The 23,201-nt window shown below is 44.4% G+C and overlaps 1 protein-coding gene across 1 annotated transcript in view; it reads left to right on the top strand.

Annotated features, from left to right (window-relative positions):
* CC2D2B (coiled-coil and C2 domain containing 2B) overlaps positions 1-23,201 on the top strand; it is a 114,366-nt gene that overhangs the window by 3,997 nt on the left and 87,168 nt on the right. Inside the window, exons 2-10 of the mRNA XM_039911328.1 lie at positions 3,790-3,878; positions 8,005-8,077; positions 12,366-12,433; positions 14,238-14,303; positions 18,119-18,211; positions 19,911-20,109; positions 21,034-21,170; positions 21,320-21,448; positions 22,239-22,448. Of these exons, the coding sequence (XP_039767262.1) occupies positions 3,790-3,878; positions 8,005-8,077; positions 12,366-12,433; positions 14,238-14,303; positions 18,119-18,211; positions 19,911-20,109; positions 21,034-21,170; positions 21,320-21,448; positions 22,239-22,448 (1,064 nt within the window). The remainder of the gene's footprint in view (positions 1-3,789; positions 3,879-8,004; positions 8,078-12,365; positions 12,434-14,237; positions 14,304-18,118; positions 18,212-19,910; positions 20,110-21,033; positions 21,171-21,319; positions 21,449-22,238; positions 22,449-23,201) is intronic.

Genomic DNA, 23,201 nt, shown 5'->3' on the forward strand with positions numbered 1-23,201 from the left:
AGCACTGTTCTAAGCGCTGGGGGAGATACAGGGTCATCAGGTTGTCCCACGTGGGGCTCACAGTCTTAATCCCCGTTTTCATTCATTCATTCATTCAATAGTATTTATTGAGTGCTTACTATGTGCAGAGCACTGTACTAAGCGCTTGGAATGGACAATTCGGCAACAGATAGAGACAATCCCTGCCCATTGACGGGCTTACAGTCTAACTGGGGGAGACAGACGGACAAAAACAATAGCAATAAATAGAATCGAGGGGATGTAAATCTCATTAACAAAATAAATAAGGTAATAAAAATATATACAAATGAGCGGACTAGCACAGTGCTGAGGGGAGGGGAAGGGAGAGGGGGAGGAGCAGAGGAAAGAGGGGAGAAAAGGGGGCTGAGCTGAGGGGAGGTGAAGGGGGGGGCAGAGAGGAAGCAGAGGGAAAAGGGGAAGCTCAGTCTGGGAAGGCCTCTCGGAGGAGGTGAGCTCTCAGCAAGGCTCTGAAGAGGGGAAGAGAGTTAGTTTGGCGGAGGCGAGAAGGGAGGGCATTCCGGGACAGTGGGAGGACATGGCCCGGGGGTCGAGGGCGGGACAGGCGAGAACGGGGGACGGTGAGGAGGTGGGCGGCGGAGGAGCCGAGCGTGCGGGGTGGGCGGTAGAAAGGGAGAAGGGCGGAGAGGTAGGAAGGGGCAAGGGGATGGACAGCCTCGAAGCCTAGAGTGAGAAGTTTTTGTTTCATGCAGAGGTTGATAGGCAACCCCTGGAGGTTTTTAAGAAGGGGAGTGACAGGCCCAGAGCATTTCTGCAGGAAGATGAGCCGGGGAGCGGAATGAAAAATAGACTGGAGCGGGGAGAGAGAGGAGGAAGGGAGATGAGAGAGAAGGCTGACACGGTAGTCTAGCCGGGATATCACGAGAGCCCGTAGCAGTAAGGTAGCCGTTTGGGTGGAGAGGAAAGGGCGGATCTTGGCGATATTATAAAGGTGAGACCAACAGGTATCGGTGAGGGATGCTGAGGGCAACGGAGGCCATCGCCCGTCCCTTCGGAACGGCGTTTTCCAGGTGAGGAAACTGAGGCCCAGAGAAGTGAAGTGACTTGCCCACAGTCACTCAGCTGCCCAGTGGCGGATCCGGGATTCGAACCCATGACCTCTGACTCCCAAGCCCGGGCTCTGTGTCAGCCTTCTTTCTGACCTCCCTTCCTCCTCTCTCGCCCCGCTCCAGTCTATTCTTCACTCCGCTGCCCGGCTCATCTTCCCGCAGAAACGATCTGGGCCTGTCACTCCCCTTCTTAAACAACTCCAGTGGTTGCCTATCGACCTCCGCTCCAAACAAAAACTCCTCACTCTAGGCTTCAAGGCTCTCCATCACCTTGCCCCTTCCTACCTCTCCTCCCTTCTCTCTTTCCACCGCCCACCCCGCACGCTCCGCTCCTCCGCCGCCCACCTCCTCGCCGTCCCTCGGTCTCGCCTATCCCGCCGTCGACCCCCGGGTCACGTCCTCCCGCGGTCCCGGAACGCCCTCCCTCCTCACCTCCGCCAAACCGATTCTCTTCCCCTCTTCAAAACCCTACTTAAAACTCACCTCCTCCAAGAGGCCTTCCCAGACTGAGCTCCTCTTCTCCCTCTACTCCCTCTGCCACCCCCCCCTTCACCTCTCCGCAGCTAAACCCTCTTTTTCCCCTTTTCCCTCTGCTTCTCCACCTCTCCCTTCCCCTCCCCACAGCACCGTACTCGTCCGCTCAACTGTATATATTTTCGTTACCCTATTTATTTTGTTAATGAATTGTCCATCACCTCGATTCTATTTAGTTGCCATCGGTTTTTACGAGATGCTCTTCCCCTTGACTCTATTTATTGACATTGTTCTCGTCTGTCCGTCTCCCCCGATTAGACCGTAAGCCCGTCAAACGGCAGGGACTGTCTCTATCTGTTGCCGACTTGTTCATCCCAAGCGCTTAGTACAGTGCTCTGCACATAGTAAGCGCTCAATAAATTCTATTGAATGAATGAATGAATGAATGAATGAAACATGTTCCCTGCTTAGATGGAGCTTAGAGTCTAGTTTGGCCCACACCCCATTTTCTGCAGTGATTCTCTGACTTGTGTTTTGCTCTCTACTCACTCACCAGGGTATTGGCAGAGCCGGGGCTAAAATCGGAGTCTCCTGGGCTCTCTGCCTATGCATTCGAATCTGTACCCCTTAAGCACTTTGATACTAACCCCACGCCCACAGCATAAATATCTTTACACTCCTTTGTTTCCCCTACCTCTATTTCATTTTCGTGTCTGATCTGCTCTGTCCATCCTCTATCTCTCACCTGCCACTTCCCTTGCCTTTCTCCCCCACCAGGGGACGGGTGGAAGGCTGAGGGCCAGGAAAGTCAGGGAAGGGGACGAAAATGGAAATAATCAGTGGTTTTTCTTAAGCACTTACTAAGAGCAGAGCTCTGTACTAAGCGCTGGGGAGAGTACACTATGACAGAATTAGCAGACAGGTTCCCTGCCCAAGACGAGCTTACAGTCAAGAAGGGGAGACGTCATCATCGTAATAATAATGATGATAATGGTATTTGGGAAGCAGCGGAAAGAGCCCGGGCTTGGGAGTCAGAGGTCATGGGTTCGAATCCCGGATCTGCCACTTGTCAGCTGGGTGACCGTGGGCAAGTCACTTCATTTCTCTGTGCCTCAGTTCCCTCATCTGTAAAATGGGGATGAAGACTGTGAGCCCCATGTAGGACAACCTGCTTACCCTGTATCTACCCCGGTGCTTAGAACAGTGCTCGGCACATAGTAAGCGCTTAACAAATACCAACGTTATTATTAATATTATGTGTCAGGCACTATAACTGTAAGTTCATTGTGGGCAGGGAATGTGTCTGTTTATTGTTATACTCTCCCAAGGGCTTAGTACAGTGCTTTGCACACACTGAGCGCTCAATAAGTACATTTGAATGAATGAATGATATAATTAAATAAGTTATTTAATTATCAGGCAAAATTCCCTAGAATCTACGTTTAAGTTTGGAAAATCATCTTTAGATAATCCAAAATAAAGCTTTCATTCATTCTCTTTCTATCAAGAAGGCTCTTTGGGATTTGCGGTGTGACGGAAGGATTGAGGCCGACGTCAGGGGAGTAGGCTAGGTTTTGCGAGTCACAAGAAGGTGGTGGGAAAAGGAAAGATCCAGTGGTACAGGGGGTAAAATCCTGTCATCATCAATCCTGGCTGTTTGGGCGGAAGCATAAATGGGGTAACATGAAGGCAAGAGCCAATCATTTTTAGTGACCCATGAGAACATTATAATGATAAGCTCACCACATGAAATGATTTTGGTGTTTGCATATCTTTTGTGTACATCCTGCAAATCCACGTGACAGAGAAATATTTTTGCCTCAGAATAATAGTAGAATTAGAAAATGCCTCTGCTATTTGGAGGTGATCTCATGCTGGTCCTACATCGGCAAATTATCTGCGTAATTCAAGTCTAAACATACACTTTTTCTTCACTTATCCAGGTATTTCAAACAAGCAAAAATCCCACCTTTGTCCAGGTCATTATCATCCTGAGCCTCGTGTAATTTATTCACAAATTGTATATTTCATGTGTAGCATGAAATAAACTGCTATAAATAAATTGCTCTACCGCCCATAATGAAAATCCTTTGAAGAAAATTGATTAATTTTGAAAGTGTAACTACTTTTCATTGATTTTACTGTTTTCCCCCCAATTTAAATTTGCCTAAAATCAATCTGTTGTGATAGTTTGCTTTTTATTTCACTGGTCTGCTATTTTTAACAGCTTTTTTTTTATATATTCAGAAAGTGAAAACTCCAAAAAGGATCCTCTTGCAAAAGATTTCTAGGGAAAGGAAAGTTATTAAAAAAAAGGTACAGACTTATTTTTTAACGGTATTTAAAGTATTCCACTGCATTATTAGAATCAAAATTTATGCAAATTCATTATTTTCTTTCTTATGGTCTTCGTTTAGCGCTTCCTATGTGCCAGGCACCATACCAGTCGCTGAGGTAGATAATAATGTTGGTATTTGTTAAGCGCTTACTATGTGCTGAGCACTGTTCTAAGCGCTGGGGTAGATACAGGGTCATCAGGTTGTCCCACGTGAGGCTCACAGTTAATCCCCATTTTACAGATGAGGTGACTGAGGCACAGAGAAGTTAAGTGACTTGTCCACAGTCACATAGCTGCAGAACTCAGTGTAGTAGTGGAAACTTGATGCCCCGGGTGAGACTGTCTGCCCTCCGTCGTTCCCTTCCCCCCTGCCCCTTCATAAACCCTAAAGGGGGCTGTTGTCCAACAACAGATGGTGTATATATAGCTGGGGTAGGCAGGATTGTGTCGAATCTGATTACCTTGCATCTATCCCAGCTCCTTAGCATCTAGTGACTAGAGAAGCAGCGTGGCTCAGTGGAAAGAGCCCGGGCTTGGGAGTCAGAGGTCACGGGTTCGAATTCCGACTCTGCCCCTTGTCAGCTGTGTGACTGTGGGCAAGCCACTTAACTTCTCTGTGCGTCAGTTCCCTCATCTGTAAAATGGGGATTAACTGTGAGCCCCACGTGGGACAACCTCATTAGACTGTATCTACCCCAGCGCTTAGAACAGTGCTCTGCACGTAGTAAGCGCTTTACAAATACCAACATTATTATTATTCTCTGGGCCTCAGTTCCCTCATCTGTAAAACAGGGATGAAGTCTGTGAGCCTCACGTGGGACAACCTCATTCCCTGTATCTACCCCAGTGCTTAGACTGCGGAGGGGAGAGATTTGGAGGCAGGGAAATCAGCAAGGAGGCTAATACATTGTATTAATAATTAATAATACATTAATAATAATGTAATAGCCTCCTTGCTGATTTCCCTGCCTCCAAATCTCTCCCCTCCGCAGTCCAGACTATGTGCTCTGCACATAGTAAGCGCTTAACAAATACCAACATTATTATTATTATTACTCCATGCATTTTTATTTTCACAGACATAAATAGTGATTTGGTTGGTTATTCGGTAGCTATCGCTTCACTCTTTGACTAAAGCGTTGGGGAGATTTGGAGTCTCTAGGTGGTGAGGAGCTGTTTTCTCCACCTTGTCGAAGTGAGCCTTGTCGAAGGAGAAAAATCCCAAAGCGGGACATATAAAGGGCTTTTTCCCCTTTGTGTTCAGGAGGGCCCCGTCCTACCCCAGGCTTCCCCCACACTCCCTGTCTTACAAGCCCGTATCTTGGCCTTTAAGCCGCATGGCCTAGTGGCAAGTCGGGAGTCAGAGGATGTGGGTTCGACTCCCGGCTCCGCCACTTGTCTCCTGTGTGACCTTGGGCAAGTCACTCAAATGCTCTGTGCCTCAGTTACCTCATCCGCAAAATGAAGATTAAGACCGTGAGCCCCACGTGGACAACCTGATTACCTTATATTTACCCCAGTGCTTAGAACAGTGCTTGGCACATAGTAAACGCTTAACGGATACTGTAGTTATTATTATTACCTGTTTCATTCAAACCACATATACAGTCTTTTACCAAATCCTGTTGGTTCTATCTTCACAACATCTCTAAAATCCGCCCCTTCCTCTCCATCCACACTGCTATCGTGCTAATCTAAGCAGGATACCACGCCCGGGCTTGGGAGTCAGAGGTCATTGGTTCGAATTCCGGCTCTGCCCCTTGTCAGCTGTGTGACTGTGGGCAAGTCACTTCGCTTCTCTGTGCCTCAGTTACCTCATCTGGAAAATGGGGATTAGGACTGTGAGCCTCACGTGGGACAACCTGATTACACTGTATCTACCCCAGCACTTAGAATAGTGGATAATAAGCACTTAACAAATACCAACGTTATTATCTTGCCTTGGCTACTGTATTAGTCTCCTTGCTGATTTCCCTGCCTCCAAATCTCTCCCCTCCCCAGTCCATATTTCACTCTGCGGTCTGGATCGTTTTCCTAAAAAAAACAGGTCCAGTCCATTGGCTTGAAGGCACTCAGTCTGCTCTTCCCCTCCTACCTTACCTCGTTAATCTTCTACGACCCCGACCTACACGCTCAGCTCCTCTAGCGCCAACCTCCTCTTTCTACATCGGTCATCGTTGGGCTTTGGAGTCAGAGGTCATCGGTTCGAACCCTAGCTCTGCCACTTGTCAGCTGGGTGACTGTGGGCTAGTCACTTCACCTCTCTGGGCCTCAGTTCCCTCATCTTTAAAATGAGGATTAACTGTGAGCCTCACGTGGGACAACCTGATTACGCTGTATCTCCCCCAGCGCTTAGAACAGTGCTCAGCACATAGGAAGCGCTTAACAGACACCAACATTATTATTATCGTTCTTGCCGCCGTCCCCTTGCCCATTATGCTCCCTCTGGCCTGGAGCTCCCTCCCCCTTCGTATCTGACAGACCGCTGCCAATGCTCATTCATTCATTCAGTCGTATTTATTGAGCCCTTACCGTGTGCGTAGCACTGTACTGAGCGCTTGAAAAGCACAATTCAGCAACGAAGAGAGACAATCCCTGCCCACAACAGGCTTATGGGCTAGAAGGGGGAAGACGGACGTCAAAACAAGTAAACAGGCATCAAGAGCATCAATCTTCAAAGCCTTACGTAGTTCTTCAGTCCTGGAACTCCCTTCTCCTTCGTGTTTGACAGTCTACCACTCTTCCCACCTCCAAAAGCATCTTAAATCACATCTCCTCCGAGAGGCCTTCCCTGACTAAGCTCTCATTTCCCCTATCCACCATCCCCTCTATGTAGACCGTGAGCTCGGCCGGGTAGCCCTTAAGCAGTATGACTGGGTCCAACCCGAATAGTGTATTTCTCCTTGATTCTATCTATCTTGATAATGTTGTCTTTGTTTTGTTCTGTTTCGCTTTGCTGTCTGACTCCCCCGTTTAGACTGTGAGCCCGCTGTTGGGCAGGGATCGTCTCTATCTGTTGCCAAATTGTCCATTCAAAGCGATTAGTACAGTGCTCTGCACATACTAAGTGCTCAATAAATACTATTGAATGAATGAATGGACACATGCAAAATAGGAGGAGGAAGCTGAGGGCCCCTCCATTTCTGGGAAATTCCTCTCGGAGGCCCATTTAACCTCCTAAATAATAGTATTTATTGAGCACCTATGTTGATTTCCCCAAAACTGTGGGCCCCTCCATTTCTTGGAAATTCCTCTCGGCGGCCCATTGAACCTCCTAAATATTAGTATTTATTGAGCACCTATACTGATTTCCCCAAAACTGTGGGCCCCTCCATTTCTTGGAAATTCCTCTCAGAGACCCATTGAACCTCCTAAATAATAGTATTTATTGAGCACCTGTATTGATTTCCCCAAAACTGTGGTCACTTTTTATTCCCCTGGAGAAATTGGATACATTATCCATCTTTTTTTAATGGCATTTATTAAGCTCTTACTATATACCAGGTGCTGTTCTAAACACTAAGGAAAATACAAGGTTGGTAGACACGTTCCCTGCTCACAATAAGTCAAGTACTTAGTTCAGGGCTATGCATCATCATCATCATCATCAAGTGTATTTATTAAGCGCTTACTGTGTGCAGAGCACTGTAGTAAATGCTGGGAAGAGTACAACAGAGTTAGAAGACACATTCCTTCTCCACAGTGAGCTTAGAGTCTAGAGGTTCTACGAACCCATTGAGCAGCCAAGTTTGTAAAGAGCACTGAGCATTCTCCAGACTCCAGGAAGGACTCAAATATCACTGATTTATTCTTTGATTGGTTATTTGGGAGTGGGAGGTTAATTTTCAAAAAAAAAAGATTTTCAAATGGACTCGATTGTACTCTCCCAAGTACTTAGTACAGTGCTCTGCACAGAATTAATGCTCAATATCTATCGATTGATTATTTATAAGCCCTTTTACAGGAGGGTGACACAGTAGGTGACATACATAGCAATACGAAATATATTAATATTGCGGTCTCCGCATTAGGCCCGTGGTCAAAACTTTTAAGTTTGAGTTTTAAAGTCTTCATTTTAGAGCTAATCAATCTGTTTCTTCCCAGTTGTCAGATGAGGCTGAGAATACTCTAGAGCAGAAACCAGTCACAGAAAATGAAGATCAGAATCTCCTGAAAGGTAGTCAGTAGGATTATTAGAAATCTGATTTAATTGGTTTAAATTTTCCAAGGGTGCATGTGATTAAAGAGTTATTAAAACAAGACAAACATGATTTTGTCAGATTTTGGGGGAAAGTATCATGTTACTTAGTCTTCCTTCTTCCACTTATTCTAGAGGTTAGAGCACAGGCCTTGGTGTCAGAAGGTCATGGGTGCTAATCCTGGTTCAGCCACTTGTCTGCTATATGACCCTGGTCATGTCACTTCACTTCTCTTCGCCTCAGTTACCTCATCTGTAAAATAGGGATTAAGACTGTGAGCGCCACATGGGACGGGGACTGCGTCCGACCCAATTTGCCTGTATTCCCCCCAGCGCATAGTAGAACGCCTGGCACATAATAGGCGCTTAATGAATACCACAATTATTATTATTGTAACTTCAAGTAAAGGAGCACAGGAGGAAAGAAAGACAAAGAAGGGCAGAGTGGTGGGGCACAGGAGCCAGGGAAAGGTGAGGAGGAGAAAGGGCAGAGAGGATTAACTGTAGGAGAGGGTAGAGTTGGTTGATCCCACCAAGGCCGACGTACTCGTTGTTGCACCCCTTCTGTTGAAATCCAGTAGGCAAGTATTAGGGTCATGGATGCTCCTGGCTCTGTCCTGAGGGATTGGCTCCCTTCTGGGTATTCTGAGTCTGGATCGCGGTGGGCCGGTCTAGAGAGGGTCCCAAGAGGGCCGGCTTTGATCCGAGGCAACGTGAGAGGCTTTGGTCCACCCTCGGAGAGGTGTGAGGTATCCGTTTTGGTCTATGATGCTTTAATCCCCAAATGATCAGAAAAACCCAGTACTTATCCAGGCATCCTAGGATCATACCGCACAATAATAATAATGTTGGTATTTGTTAAGCGCTTACTATGTGCAGAGCACTGTTCTAAGCGCTGGGGGAGATACAGGGTAATCAGGTTGTCCCACGTGAGGCTCACAATTAAATCCCATTTTACAGATGAGGTAACTGAGGCACCGAGAAGTGAAGTGACTTGCCCACGGTCACACAGCTGACAAGTGGCAGATCCGGGATTAGAACCCATGAGCTCTGACTCTGAAGCCCAGGATCTTTCCACTGAGCCACGCTGCTTCCCTACCTCCCATGGCCTTCACTGGCCTGGACCTCAAGCTCCTAAAAGTCAGAGGACCTGAGTTCAGGTCTCAGCTCTTCCACTTGTCTGCTGTGTGACCTTGGAGAAGTCACTTATCTGTACCTCAGTTCCCTCATCGATAAAATGGGGATTAAGACTGTGAGCCCCGTGTGGGACATGGACTGCGTCCAACCTGATTAGCTTGTAGCTACTCCAGTGTTTAGTACAGTGCCTGGCACATAATAAGCACTTAACAGATGCTTTCTATTTAATGCTATCGTTTTTGTTTTTGTCCGTCTGTCTCCCCCGATTAGACCGTAAGCCCGTCAGTGGGCAGGGACTGTCTCTATCTGTTGCCGATTTGTACATTCCAAGCGCTTAGTACAGTGCTCTGCACATAGTAAGCGCTCAATAAATACTATTGAATGAATGAACAAATGCCATTAAAAAAAGAATTATCGTAGGGTGAGGGGTTCATTCATTCCTTCGTATTTATTGACCGCTTACTATATGCAAGGCACTGTACTAAGCGCTTGGGAGAGCACAATAGAACAATAAACTGACACGTTCCCTGCTCTCAGTCTAGAGAGGGAGGCAGACATTAATATAAATAATTATATATCTATATGTAAGTAAATAAATATGCACAGTAATATAGCGTGGCTCAGTGGAAAGGGCCCGGGCTTGGGAGTCAGAGGTCATGGGTTCGAATCCCGGATCTGCCACTTGTCAGCTGGGTGACTGTGGGCAAGTCATTTAAGTCCTCTGTGCCTCAGTCACCTCATCTGTAAAATGGGGATTAAAAAACTGTGAGCCCCACGTGGGACAACCTGATCACCCTGTATCTACCCCAATGCTTAGAACAGTGCTCTGCACATAGTAAGCGCTTAACAAATACCAACACTATTATATTATATAAACACAATATACATAATAATATATATAAGTAAATAAATGAATTACAGATATATACAGAAGGGCCGTGGTTCTGGGAGGGGGCATGAATGAAGGGAGCAAGTCAGGGTGATGCAGAAGGGAATGGGAGAAGAGGAGAGGAGGGCTTAGTCAGGGAAGGCTTCTTGGAGGAGATGGGCCTTCAATAAGGCTTTGAAGTGGGGGAGAATAGTTGTCTGTCTGATGTTCATTCATTCATTCATTCATTCATTCAATAATATTTATTGAGCGCTTACTATGTGCAGAGCACTGTACTAAGCGCTTGGAATGGACAATTCGGCAACAGATAGAGACAATCCCTGCCCATCGACGGGCGTTCAGGCCAGAGGCAGGGTGTGGGTGAGAGGTCGGCGGTGAGATAGATGAAGGTACAGCGAGTAGGTCGGTGTTTAGTTTGTAGAGGTGAAATAATTCCTTCGAGCATCGTATTAAGATTTATCGAATGGACCGTAATAGCCTGAAATGGTTAGTACAGCCCCAGGAGTGGAGCGTCAGGACTGATGGTTTCATTCCCCTCTACACTGTGAACTCAGTGAAGCAGCGTGGCTTAGTGTGAAGCAGCGTGGCTTAGTGGAAAGAGCACGGGCTTGGGAGTTGGAGGTCATGGGTTCTAATCCCAGCTCCGCCACTTCTCAGCTGTGTGACCTTGGGCTCCTCTGTGCCTTAACTTCTCTCTGCCTCAGTTACCTCATCTGTAAAATGGGGCTGAAGACCGTGAGCCCTAAGTGGGACAACCTGATTACCTTGTATCTACCCCAGCGCTTAGAACAGTGCTTGGCACGTAGTAAGCGCTTAACAAATACCAACATTATTATTGTGGGCCAGGAACGTGTCTGTCAACTCAGTTGTATTGTATTCTCCCAAGTGCTTAGTACAGTGTTCTGCGCACAGTGAGTGCTCAGTAAATACCATTGATTGGGCGATTCGCCAGCATTAAAGGTTTTCCCTCCAGCGTGGTGGGAGCTGGCTTTTCTAACCGCTCACCGGGAAGTGGAGAAGCAATTACAACTCAGGCATAGAGGGAAAGACTCAGAATGTGGCCCCTTTGCATTCCGGGGACTGAAGGTCAGTTTCAGTATCACCCAGTTACCTCCTTCTCTCTTTGGGACTTAAGCATCCCATCCCAATTATTCAGTCTGGAATTCCGGTCACCGTTAGCATGGAAGAGCACGGCCACACTAATTTTGTTGTCGTGCGCCTCAGCGTAGAGAATAATAATGTTGGCGTTTGTTAAGCGCTTACTATGTGCCGAGCACTGTCCTAAGCGCTGGGGTAGATACAGGGTCATCAGGTTGTCCCACGTGGGGCTCACAGTTAATCCCCATTTTACAGATGAGGTAGAAGCAGTGTGGCTCAGTGGAAAGAGCCCAGGCATGGGAGTCAGAGGTCATGGGTTCGAATCCTGGCTCTGCTACTTGTCTGCTGTGTGACTGCGGGCAAGTCACTTCATTTCTCTGTGCCTCAGTTCCCTCATCTGTAAAATGGGGATTAACTGTGAGCCTCACGTGGGACAACCTGATGGCCCTGTATCTACCCCAGTGCTTAGAACAGTGCTCTGCACATAGTAAGCGCTTAACAAATACCAACATTATTATTATTATTATCTTTTCCCCATTAGGTCCACCACTCCCGGAATCCTACCATCTAGCTTGGGTATGGATTAGCCGGTAGTTAAACGATTTTCCGGGTGAAGCTGAACATGCCAGCCCATTAGAGAATCTGCCGGGGAGAGAAGATGGGGGGAAAGGGGGGATACCAGGCTGACCACTACATTTTAAAAATCAGATACAATTTTAAAAAGATAAAAATAAGGCCACCAAATTCTTATTTATGAGCTAATGTGAGAGCCAGAAGGTCGACTTGAATCACTTCAGTGTTGCCTGACCTTTTGCAGCACTCTGCTTCTTATTGGTTGGTCTTCAGAATTGTTCTTGTAAATTTGAAGAATGAAATTTATTTGAAAGCGTGGCTTTTTTCCCTTAGTAGCTTTGTTTCCTTGTCACAGTAAATTAGAACCTAATTTTATTTTTCTGTTTTTTAACTATCTTTTGAAAACCGAAATCAAGCATTTAGTTTCCTTTTGTTAAGTTGTGGGTTGTTTATTTTCTCTGTGTTCATAACTAGACTAATTAAGAAGCAAATTTATTGTTCTCGATAAGATTAGAATAAATCTTACCATAAGAAGGAGGGTTTAAAATTCTACCTAATTTGGCTTTGTAGAAGAAACTCAAAGCTATATTACTGAAGCACTGCGAGACCGAGTAAGAGAAAAGTTGAAAAATGCTAAGGTAATTTTTTTTTCTCATGATTTAAAATTCCTGCTTAAAGTAGACATTGAGTAGACCAAAAGTATCATTGTTTTATGTAAACAAAAGCTTATTTAATTTTAGAAAGTTTTTTGCTCTCCAGAATATTTTCAGTATGTGATAATTCTGTCAAATCAGGTCTAGGTAATTTCCTTTTTCCAAAAAGCCAAAGCATTTATGGATATATTGTAATCTTTATGGTCATGGATTTTTATTCATTCAGTTGTGTTTATTCATTCATTCATTCATTCAATAGTATTTATTGAGTGCTTACTATGTGCAGAGCACTGTACTAAGCGCTTGGAATGTGCAAATTGGTAACAGAGACAGTCCCTGCCCTTTGATGGGCTTTCAGTCTAATCGGGAGGCGGACAGACAAGAACAATAGCAATAAATAGAATCAAGTGCTTATTGTGTGCAAAGCACTGTAATAGCCGCTTGGGCCCAAAAGTTTTTAAAACATCATAATAATGTTGGTATTTGTTAAGCGCTTACTATGTGCAGAGCACTGTTCTAAGCGCTGGGGTAAACACAGGGGAATCAGGTTGTCCCACGTGGGGCTCACAGTCTTAATCCCCATTTTACAGATGAGGGAACTGAGGCACAGAGAAGTTAAGTGACTTGCCCACAGTCACACAGCTGACAAGTGGCAGAGCTGGGATTCGAACTCATGAGCCCTGACTCCAAAGCCCGTGCTCTTTCCAGTGCGCCACGCTGCTTCTCAAAGCAGCTTCTCTGCTTCTCAAAGCAGCTTTCTCATATAAGTAGAGAAATTTAAACATTCCTTAAAACACACAAATGCACACACACACACTCAGATACTAGAGAAGCAATGTGGCTCAGTGGAAAGAGCCCGGGCTTGGGAGTCAGAGGTCATGGTTTGAATCCCGGCTCTGCCACTTGTCAGCTGGGTGACTGTGGGCAAGTCATTTAACTTCTCCGTGCTTCAGTTACCTCACCTGTAAAATGGGAATTAAGACTGTGAACCTCACTTGGGACAAGCTGATTACCCTGTATCTACCCCAGCGCTTAGAACAGTGCTCTGCACATTGTAAGCGCTTAACAAACACCAACATCATTTTTATTATTATTCTGTTTTCCAACAGATCATTCACTCAGGTTATGCATCAGTTTATAGTGTTCACATTTCCAATCTATTCCCCCATTTTTTCTTTCATGTCATCTTTGTGAGCATTTTCTTCTCTTTCCTTTAATACCTGCATGTCACAGATGATTCTCTTTGTTAGTTTCTTGCATTAATCCATTAACTACTGCTTTTTTCTCTCCTTGTTTTTATGTCTCCAAAACTCCAGCCTCAGTGTGTCTGCCTGCTGTCAATTTGCTCCCATTAGTCGCTAGTCACACATAGTCTATATTTAGAGGTAGAATATTTCTCCTAACATTTCTACACCTTATTCTGAGATCAGAGAAGCAGTGTGGCTCAGTGGAAAGAGCCCGGGCTTGGGAGTCAGAGATCATGGGTTCGAATTACAGATCCACCGCTTGTCAGCTGTGTGACTGTGGGCAAGACACTTCACTGTGCCTCAGTTACCTCATCTGTAAAATGGGGATTAAGACCGTGAGCCCCACATGGGACAACCTGATTTCCTTGTATCTACCCAGCGCTTGGAACAGTGCTTGGCACATAGTAAGCGCTTAACAAATACCAACATTATTATTATTATTATCTTTCTCAGAATAGTGTTTGTAGAAATTTTAGCTATTTGGGGGGGAAAGTTTATTTTCAAAACACAAATACTTATGTTAATTCTCATTGGTGTTTCAGGTTATGCAAGGTGAAAAATCTCCAAAGGAGGCGCTCAGTAATACTGACACATATCAAAGGGATAAGGTGACGCATCTCAATTAATAAAACAGTTCCATCTGCCAGTATTTAAGGCTAGCGGGAATCCCACAGATCCTGCCTCTTTATAACTACGTGTGTGCAGAGCATTTGGTGCATGAATATGCAGGGATATGTTCCGCTCCCTGGTATCCAAGCAGTAATTGCTCTTTGCCATTTCATGAAAGGAAATCAGTGATGGGAGAGGAAGCGATGATGAAAGCAGAGGATAGAGGAGTAAATAAAAAAGCAACAGGGGTTAAAAAAAGATAGGAAATGAAGGATTCTCCCATAGCTCCTTCCCCTCTGCCTTCTAACGCACTCGAATCTCACCTACACTAAAAGGTCTTCTGTGGATCCCTTAGCCTCCTTCAGCTATTGACTCATTTCCCTCCTCCCTTCCTGGCCAAACTCCTCGAAAGCGTTGTCCATATCTCCTCCTGCCTTTGCTTTGTCTTCACCAATACAGTCAGGTTTTCTCCCCTTTGACCCACCAAGACTGTACTGTCCCCAAAGTCCTCCTCATAACCGAGGCCAAGGAATTTTTCTCTTGTTTGAATCTTGCCCTTGGATAAGCACCCTTCCCTCAGCCCCACAGATGTATGTATCTGGAATTTATTTATTTATACTAACGCCTGGATCCTTCTGGACTTTAAGCTCGTCGTCCATTTATTCATTCAGTCGTATTTATTGAGCTCTGTGTGCAGAGCACTGTTGGAAGCGCTTGGGAGAGTACGATACAATCAGTGGTCACATTCCCTGCCCACAGCAAGCTTACAGTCTAGAGGGGGGAGGTAGGCATTAATGTAAATAAATCATTTTCAGATATGTACATAAGTGCTGTGGGGCTTGTGGCGGGTGGAGTGGGGGGGGGGAGAACAAAGGGAGCAAATCAGGGTGATGCAGAAGGGAGTGGGAGAAGAGGAAAGGGGGACTTAGTCGAGGAAGGCGTCTTGGAGGAGATGTACCTTCAGTAAGGCTTTAAAGAGCGGGAGAGTGATTATCTGTCAGATTTGAGGAGGGAGGAGGGTGTTCCGGCTCAGAGTCAGGACGTGGGCGAGGGGTAGGCGGCGAGACAGATTAGATCGAGGCCTCGTGAGAAGTTTAGCATAATGTGTCTACCAATTCTGTTATATTGTACTCTCCCAAGCGCTTAGTACAGTGCTCTGCCCACAGTAAGTGCACAATAAGACGATTGAGTGAATCTTCCAGGACTTTTTTTTCACCACCTGAGTCTGTCCCAGTACGCTACGACCCATAGGTTGGAACAAGTGGATGTAGTGTAGGAAGAAAAGATCACGCATGTGCTGTCAGTTAATACATGTTACTGCTGTGCCTCCCAGCCTCTGCCTCAGTCTTACTTTCCGATACCGTACCACAATTTTTTTTTTTGCAACTTTGCAATATTTAATGGCGTAAATAACAATGGGCGGTAAGGGCAGCTAAAACAGCGTGGATAAAATGGATAAAGTACAGGTGGTCTAGGAGGCAGAAGACCTGGGTTCTAATCCCAGCTCTGCCACCTGCCTCCTTTGTGACCTGGGACAAGTCGCTTAGCTTCTCTTTGCCTCAGTTTTCTCAACTGTAAAGTGGGGATTCAGTACTGGTTCTCTTCTTGCTTGACTGTGAGCCCCATGTGGGACAGGGACTGTAGCTGGCTTGATTAACGTGTATCCACACCAGCGTTTAGAACAGTTCTTGACGCATAGTAAGCACTTAGCAAATGCCATTAAAAAAGGGATGTAAAGCATCCTCCTGGTGGAGGGTACAGTAATAATAAAGAATGCAATAATATAGAAAAATACCGCTCGTGGTTTTATCTTCAAGCCATCTAATTCCTAACTTTTTAATTCCCATCAAATTAATGCTTATTAAAAGGCAATTTTCCTTTAACCTGAACTTCTTCAGGAGTAAAACTACCACATAATAGGAGAACTTGTATACTTTCTAGTGAAAGAATGGCCAAAGAGATTCTCTCCCCACCTCAGCCTGTGTGCAGAGCACTGTACTAAATCCTTGGAAAGCACAGTGCAATAGAGTCAGTAGATATGATCCCTGTCCATAAGGAATGTGCAGTCTAGAGGAGAAGACAAACATTAAAATTAATGACAGAGTGTAAGGGTCTGGACCGAAGCGCTGTGGGGTTGAGGGTGGGTTGATTCAAGTCCTTACAGGGTACTGATCTCAGTGCATAAGTAGTGAAGAGGGGAGGCCGGGCAGGGGACATGAGGGCCTAGTCAGGGAAGGCTGCTTGAAGGAGATGGGATTTTAGGAGGGCTTGGAGGTCGGGAGAGCAGTGGTCTGTAGGCTATGAAGGGAGAGGGAGTTCCAGGCCAGAATGAGACGTGGGCAAGGGGTTGGCGACAAGATAGACGAGATCGAGATACAGAGAGTAGGTTGGCATTAGAGGAGCAAAGTGTGTCGGCTGGATTGTAGTAGGAGATCGGCGAGGTAAGGGGAGAGCTGATCGGGTGCTTTAGATCCCACGGTAAGAAGTTTTTTTGTTTGAGATGGAGGTGGAAGGGCAACCAAAGGAAGTTTTTGAAGAGTAGGATGGTATGGATTGAATGATTTTTTAAGAAAAATGATCTGGGTGATGTAAGGACTAAAGAGTGGGGAGACAGGAAACGGGGAGGTCAATGGGGAGGCTGAGCAGTTAGGATGGACAGGAAGGGGAAGATTTTGGAGATGTCGTGAAGGTAGAACTGACAGGTTTTGGTGACAGATTGAATATGTGAGTTGAACAAGAGACGTGAGGTAAGGATATTGCCAAGGATATGGGCTTTTGTGAGACAAAGGATGGTCGTGCTGCCTACAGTAATAGGAAAGTCAGGAGGTAAACAGGGTTTGGATGGGAAGATGAGAGTTCCATTTTGGACATGTTGAGTTTGAGGTGTCAGCGGCATCCATTTAAGGACGTCTTGAGGGCAAGAGGAAATGTGAGATTGCAGAGAAGTGGAGAGAAAGAGATGGAAAGGTAGATTTGAGGATCATCTGTGTAAAGATCACTGTTAAGCATTTTGATATACACCCCACTCCAGCCTCACAGACCTTAATAAATATTCTTTATTTTAACATCTCCACCCTTTAGACTGTAAGCTACTTAAGGGCAGGAATCGTATCTATCAACTCTATTACATTGTACTCTCCAAAGTCCTTAGTGCAGTGTTCTCCATACAGTAAATATTCAGTAAATACCATCGATTGATTGATTCATTAAAGATAGTATATATAATATAGGATATATGATAATATATCATTTAGGAGAGCATATATATTTGGCAGTTTAGGATATATCCAAAATTTCTATAATTTCTATAGATTTTCTATAATTTATAAAAAAACAGAAAAAATCTCTCAGGAATAACAGTGCCACCCTATACGGCCTTGTTTCAAAGTTTCATTTGGTCACCCAGGGATACGATAAACCAAAATAAGGGCAGGCAGAAATTAGGTCAGGAAGAAGTCAGCATTTTAAAGAAACTGAAAGATAGCCCACTGCCCAGGCTACTAATATTTGGTGCCTTCAAATGTATCCGAAGTGTGGTTTTGGTGAAGGTAGGAAAGATTGGAGGAATTTCGCAGCCTGCTTTGTAAAAGGTTAATTCTCATTACAAAACATAGACATAATCACTGTAACACTGTACTGTGTTGTTTTTATATGTGAACCAAGCAAAAGGACTTGGTAGCTTTCCTATGCACATACATCCAATGTAAATCTTATAAAAATTTTTACGAAAACAGTGAGAAACCCAGCCTCTGCAAGAAATCCTTTTTCATCAGAAAGAATCATTTAAAACACTGTCTTCTTCCTCAATCCACAGAATGAAGCAATAGCTGATAAAGGCCTTTTATTTTTTATCACGAATGGTGACGGATGCTCAGAGTACGAAGCCTCGAACCAAACTATCGACTGGGTTAAGTATTGAACATTTTCAGGAAAATGCACAGATATGATGGAGGGGGAGCCAAGTTATTATTATTGTTATTACTGTCCTTGATTCTCTGCTTCTCATCCGAGGATGGTAGTATCACGGGGAGGAAGAAGTGCTTCTCACTTTATCCACCCCGCTGATTATCCGACGCAGCAAGACAGGACTGCTTCTGGAGACCGAGTTGGTTCTAGCTTATGCCACGTAATCTGCGACTTCTGAAAGAACACGTATCTATCGTCACATTCTGTGTGTATAGGCAAAAGCCCCTTACAGTGTTGCTTGTGAACTCCCTGAGGGCAACGATGTGTCTACTTGCTCTCTTGTACTCTCCCAAGAGCAGAGTTCTGCCCCCAGAAAGCGCTCAATAAATACTATCCATGGATTGGTTGTTGCAAGGAAACCAGAGAGCTTGCCCTAGGGAATCACAAGAGACTTGCTTCTTGATTAGTATTACCGAACTGTTAAGAGTAATTGTTGGTTCTTGAATTTGAATTCCCCTTTTCATTATGGATAAATCCCTTAAATGGCAACCATAATTTTCATTAGTTCTAATGTCTTTTTAAGGATATGAATTCACATTACGTGCATTCAATAGGCTACTGTGAACGGAGCAAAGTATGTAAACCTCTCTCCATTAATATTTTTATAGATTTCATTCATTCACTCATTCAATAATATTTATTGAATGCTTACTGTGTACCAAGTGCTTGGAAAAGTACAATACAACAATAAACAGTGACATTCCCTGCCCACAATGAGCTTACAGTCTGGAGTGGGCCAGACATCAATACAAACAAATAAAATGACAGTTATATTGCCACATTAAAATGCATTAACTTTTCTTCATGTGCTCTTAATCTTACCCCCTACCTAATTTTGTTTTCAGGGCTTCCTGCATTGAAATTAGACCAGGAAAAAACCTAGTTTTATCTGTTATTGGTGTGATCTCTATTTAAGTCCTCCAAATGGGCTTTACACAGAAAAAAACTCCCTTCCCTTATGTAAACATGGCTTGCCTGTATATGTATTTTGTGGGCATGCTTTCTCCACTGAAGTGGAGAGAATTAGGTACATTGGTAAGAAAATAATCTTCAATTTGGGGCTGAAATAGGTCATTCTCCAGGGGGTGGCTGTGTGACCCTGGATAGCTCAAGTTGAGCAGATTTTCCCTCTGGGCCTTCTTGGGAACTTTCTCCTCCAAATGGCAGCTCCATTGGGGAAATCTCAATTTAAATTTAAATCTTAAATCTAAATCAATTTCAATCTAAATCTTAAATTTAGAAGCAAATCACGATAGAACATGGCTTCCCTCCCCGTCAGCCATCAATTGAGAAATGAGGGAGCACAGATTGTGACTTTTCTGTAAACTTGTTACGGGCAGAGAATGTGTCCTCCAACTCTGTTATATTATACTCTCCCCAGTGCTTAGTACAGTGCTCTGCACATAGTAAGCACTCGATTAATTGAGTTGGCGATGATTTGTTAGGTAAACTCCCAGGCACACCCAGTAGGTGCTCAAAAAATGATGACATTTACCATGATGACGGTAGGTATAATTTTATATGAAGAAATGGACCTATTTCTATAGCAGTCTCAAAAAAGTGTTTAAATGCATTTCTCTTCCCTAAATCTATACAGTCTAATTTCGCTGCAACCTGATTTTGTTCTTATTCTTCAGCAGAGATCAGTAAAGACCAGTGATCATAAACATACATCGGTAGATAATAGTTGTCGAACCTTTGACGACGAGGAAGACCAGAGAATTTTGGAAGAGGTTTTTTCCCAAGATTTGCTTGAAATAAAAGCTGCTGATTATGAAGACGATGACTTGCAGTCCAAGAAGCAGCAAGAACGTATTTTTATGCCAACTAGTTCTCCAGGTACTGTGATTTTCAAATAAGAGAAAGTAATTAGCAGCCAAGTTACGCACAGATTGCTGCTTCTTATGATATATGTAAAACTCAGAAAGCTGGGAGGAGAGAATAGAGAATATATTTTTGCAGGGATTATCAAAGGAGCCCTTTAGGTGAACATAATGATCAGGGTGAAATTCCCTTTTGGAAACGAGGCTTCCAGTTTCTTTAACGTGTATTCGTACTTCGTGATACTCGTTGCACAGGGCTATCTAAACCCAGCAGTATCAGCAAACAGTCCACGTCATCTCCAACCTCCTACCCCCTAGGCATGATCTGGCATGTGCTCTGACATGTGTCCTGTACATATTTACATATGGGTGCTTTTAGGCCGAGCCCCACGGCGGCTTCCACGGATTCCTCAAGCCTTGTCAGCCCCAAAGGAGCTGAGGGCCTGGGAAGAGCGAGAGAAGAAGAGGGAGGAGCGAGAATATCTGCTCATAGTGAAGCGAGTAGAGGTACATTTCCCCACCTGGGAGCTCTGGGTTTATTCTCCTCACCGGTCATTCATTCATTCATTCAATAGTATTTATTGAGCGCTTATTATGCGCAGAGCACTGTACTAATCGCTTGGAATGTACGATTCGGCAACAGATAGCGACAATCCCTGACCAATGATGGGCTCACAGTCTAATTGGGGAAGACTGACATGCATAAACCTGTCTGGGAGACAATAAATGACTCCAGAAGAACACCTTGCTAGCATCCTTATGGACTCGAAGAAAATAATTAAGCTGAATGTTTCTGATAGCTGAAATGGGTTTAGGCAAACCTGAACATCAGGCTAGTTAATAGTAGTAGGGCAGTTGATCATTCCTTTTTAATCCTCATTTTACCGGCGCCCATTAAATCGGTTGGCTGCAAGTCAAGAGAAAAATATTTGTTCCTAAGTGGCCCACCAGCGGAAGCTGCCGGAAAACACGATACCCCGGATCTTAGAAGATGAAGGGTTTTATATTCAGAGAAGACCAGAAATATGTAAGAAGATTTGTAACAAAATGGAAAATCGCCTGGTTAAACAAGAAGAGGCAAGTACATCATTTTGTCATTCCCATTAAGTAATTACAAACTTAATGAAAGCGATCACTCTGGCAGAATTGTTTTTAAATTATAGAAATATGTGAAATATTCCATTTTGTAGTAATTATGTGAAGTGTCTCTGAAATCTTTCTAATAGGGAAAATGCTGGTTTGATGAAAGTGGAGAAATAATTTCATTACCTTCTCCGTTAAAGCAATCATGGAATTTCAGAAAAACTGTTGCTGCTGAAACCTTGAATCCAGGAATAATGACAACATTCAAGCAGGTAGTTATTTGTACCACTCTAGCAATTGTACTCCCTTTCTCTGAGGCATGTTCCCTTCCTCCCTTATGTGTCGCCTATGCACTTAAATCCATATCCCCTAAGCTTATTATTGTTAATACTGTTATTATGGTATTTGTTGAGCGCTTACTATGTGCCAGGCACTGTACTAAGCGCCGGAGTGGATACAAACAAATCGGGTTGGACACAGTCCCTTTCCTGCAAAGGGCTTGGGGGTCTTCACCCTCCATTTTACAGATGAAGCAACCGAGGCACAGAGACGGAAGTAAAGTGACTTGCCCGGGGTCACACAGCAGACAAGTGACAGAGCCAGGATTAGAACCCAGGACTTTCGGACTCCCAGGCCCGTGCTCTATCCATTACACCATGCTGCACCCTAAGCTCTCTGATATTCTAGACTAGACTAGATCGTGAGCCCTTTGTTGGGTAGGGATTGCCTCTGTCGGTTGCCGAATCGTACTTTCCAAGGGCTTAGTACAGTGCTCTGCACACAGGAAGCACTCAATAAATACGATTGGATGATTGAATGAATGAAGGAATGAATATTCCCTCCAACCTCATCCTCACAGCACTTATGTGTATATCCTTATACTCTGATGATTCCCCCATCTGTAATTTGTTTTCCCGCCTGTCACCTCTCCTTGATCGGAAGCTCCTTGAGGACAGAGATCGTGTCTCCGAACTCATTCACGTTGTCTTCTACCGAGCACTTAGGACAATGCTTGCTAATCGCTGGATAAATAGCCTGGTTTGATTGTTTTTCTTTCAAAAGGCGATCCCAACAGACCTGGAAAGTCGTATCAGGAGCAAAGCGGAATTCCAGAGAGAACTCTGTCAACTAGATCTCAATATCTCAAGCTTGCGCTTCAGCCATCACCCTCTCTTCAATCAAGAACTTGTCTTATGTTCTAGGTTGCTCCAACTTTTTGAGTGTTTCCAGCTCAGAAGACAGCAAAACACGTCTCATCTTCTGTACGAAAAAGTAGGATCATCTTTTGTTTTATTCAAATTACCTAATGGTTTATGGTGAAGAACAAAAAACCAAAATTTCTAGTAATATCAATCAGTTCATCGATAATACACTGTTTATTGAGTATTTATTGGACCTTTTCAGAGTTTTATATCAGGTTTGGCGGAGTAACACAATGAAAGTACGGGGCATGGTTCCGCCCTAAAAGAGGCAGGACAAGCACGGATGTTCCAATATAAATGAAAAACGCCTAGGAATTGTGATGAAAAATTCAAAATATCAGATAACGAATAAACATATTCAAAGACCTACGCAAATGTCGAAAGTTTACCGAAGAGATTGGAATGTTTGAAACCAGGCAGGGTGAAATTGGGGAGGTTTCCTTTGAAGGAGAGAAGCAGAAGAGTTTGATAAAGAGTAGCGAAGGCATTTTAGGAAGGGGGAAAGATAAGGTGGCCAGATGTCCCTATCTTGGTGGGACAGTCCAAAATAAGTTTAATTTGACTCACGGACTCCCATGTATCACTCAGTCTCCTGCTTTCCACCTTTCTGGCTGCTCTGACACTTCCACATTTAACTTTAGCCTTTCTTCACCTCCATGCCTTCCACCGACTGGTGTTTTGAGATCAGCACGGGCCTGGGAATCGGAGGAATCCGGGTTCTAATTCCAGTTCTGTCACTTGTTCGCCGTGTGACCTTGGGCAAGTCACTTAACTTCTCTTTGCCTCATTTACCTCATCTGTAAAATGGGGATTAAGACTGTGA

This window comes from Ornithorhynchus anatinus, chromosome 3 (assembly GCF_004115215.2).
Source record: "Ornithorhynchus anatinus isolate Pmale09 chromosome 3, mOrnAna1.pri.v4, whole genome shotgun sequence".
NCBI lineage: Eukaryota > Metazoa > Chordata > Mammalia > Monotremata > Ornithorhynchidae > Ornithorhynchus > Ornithorhynchus anatinus.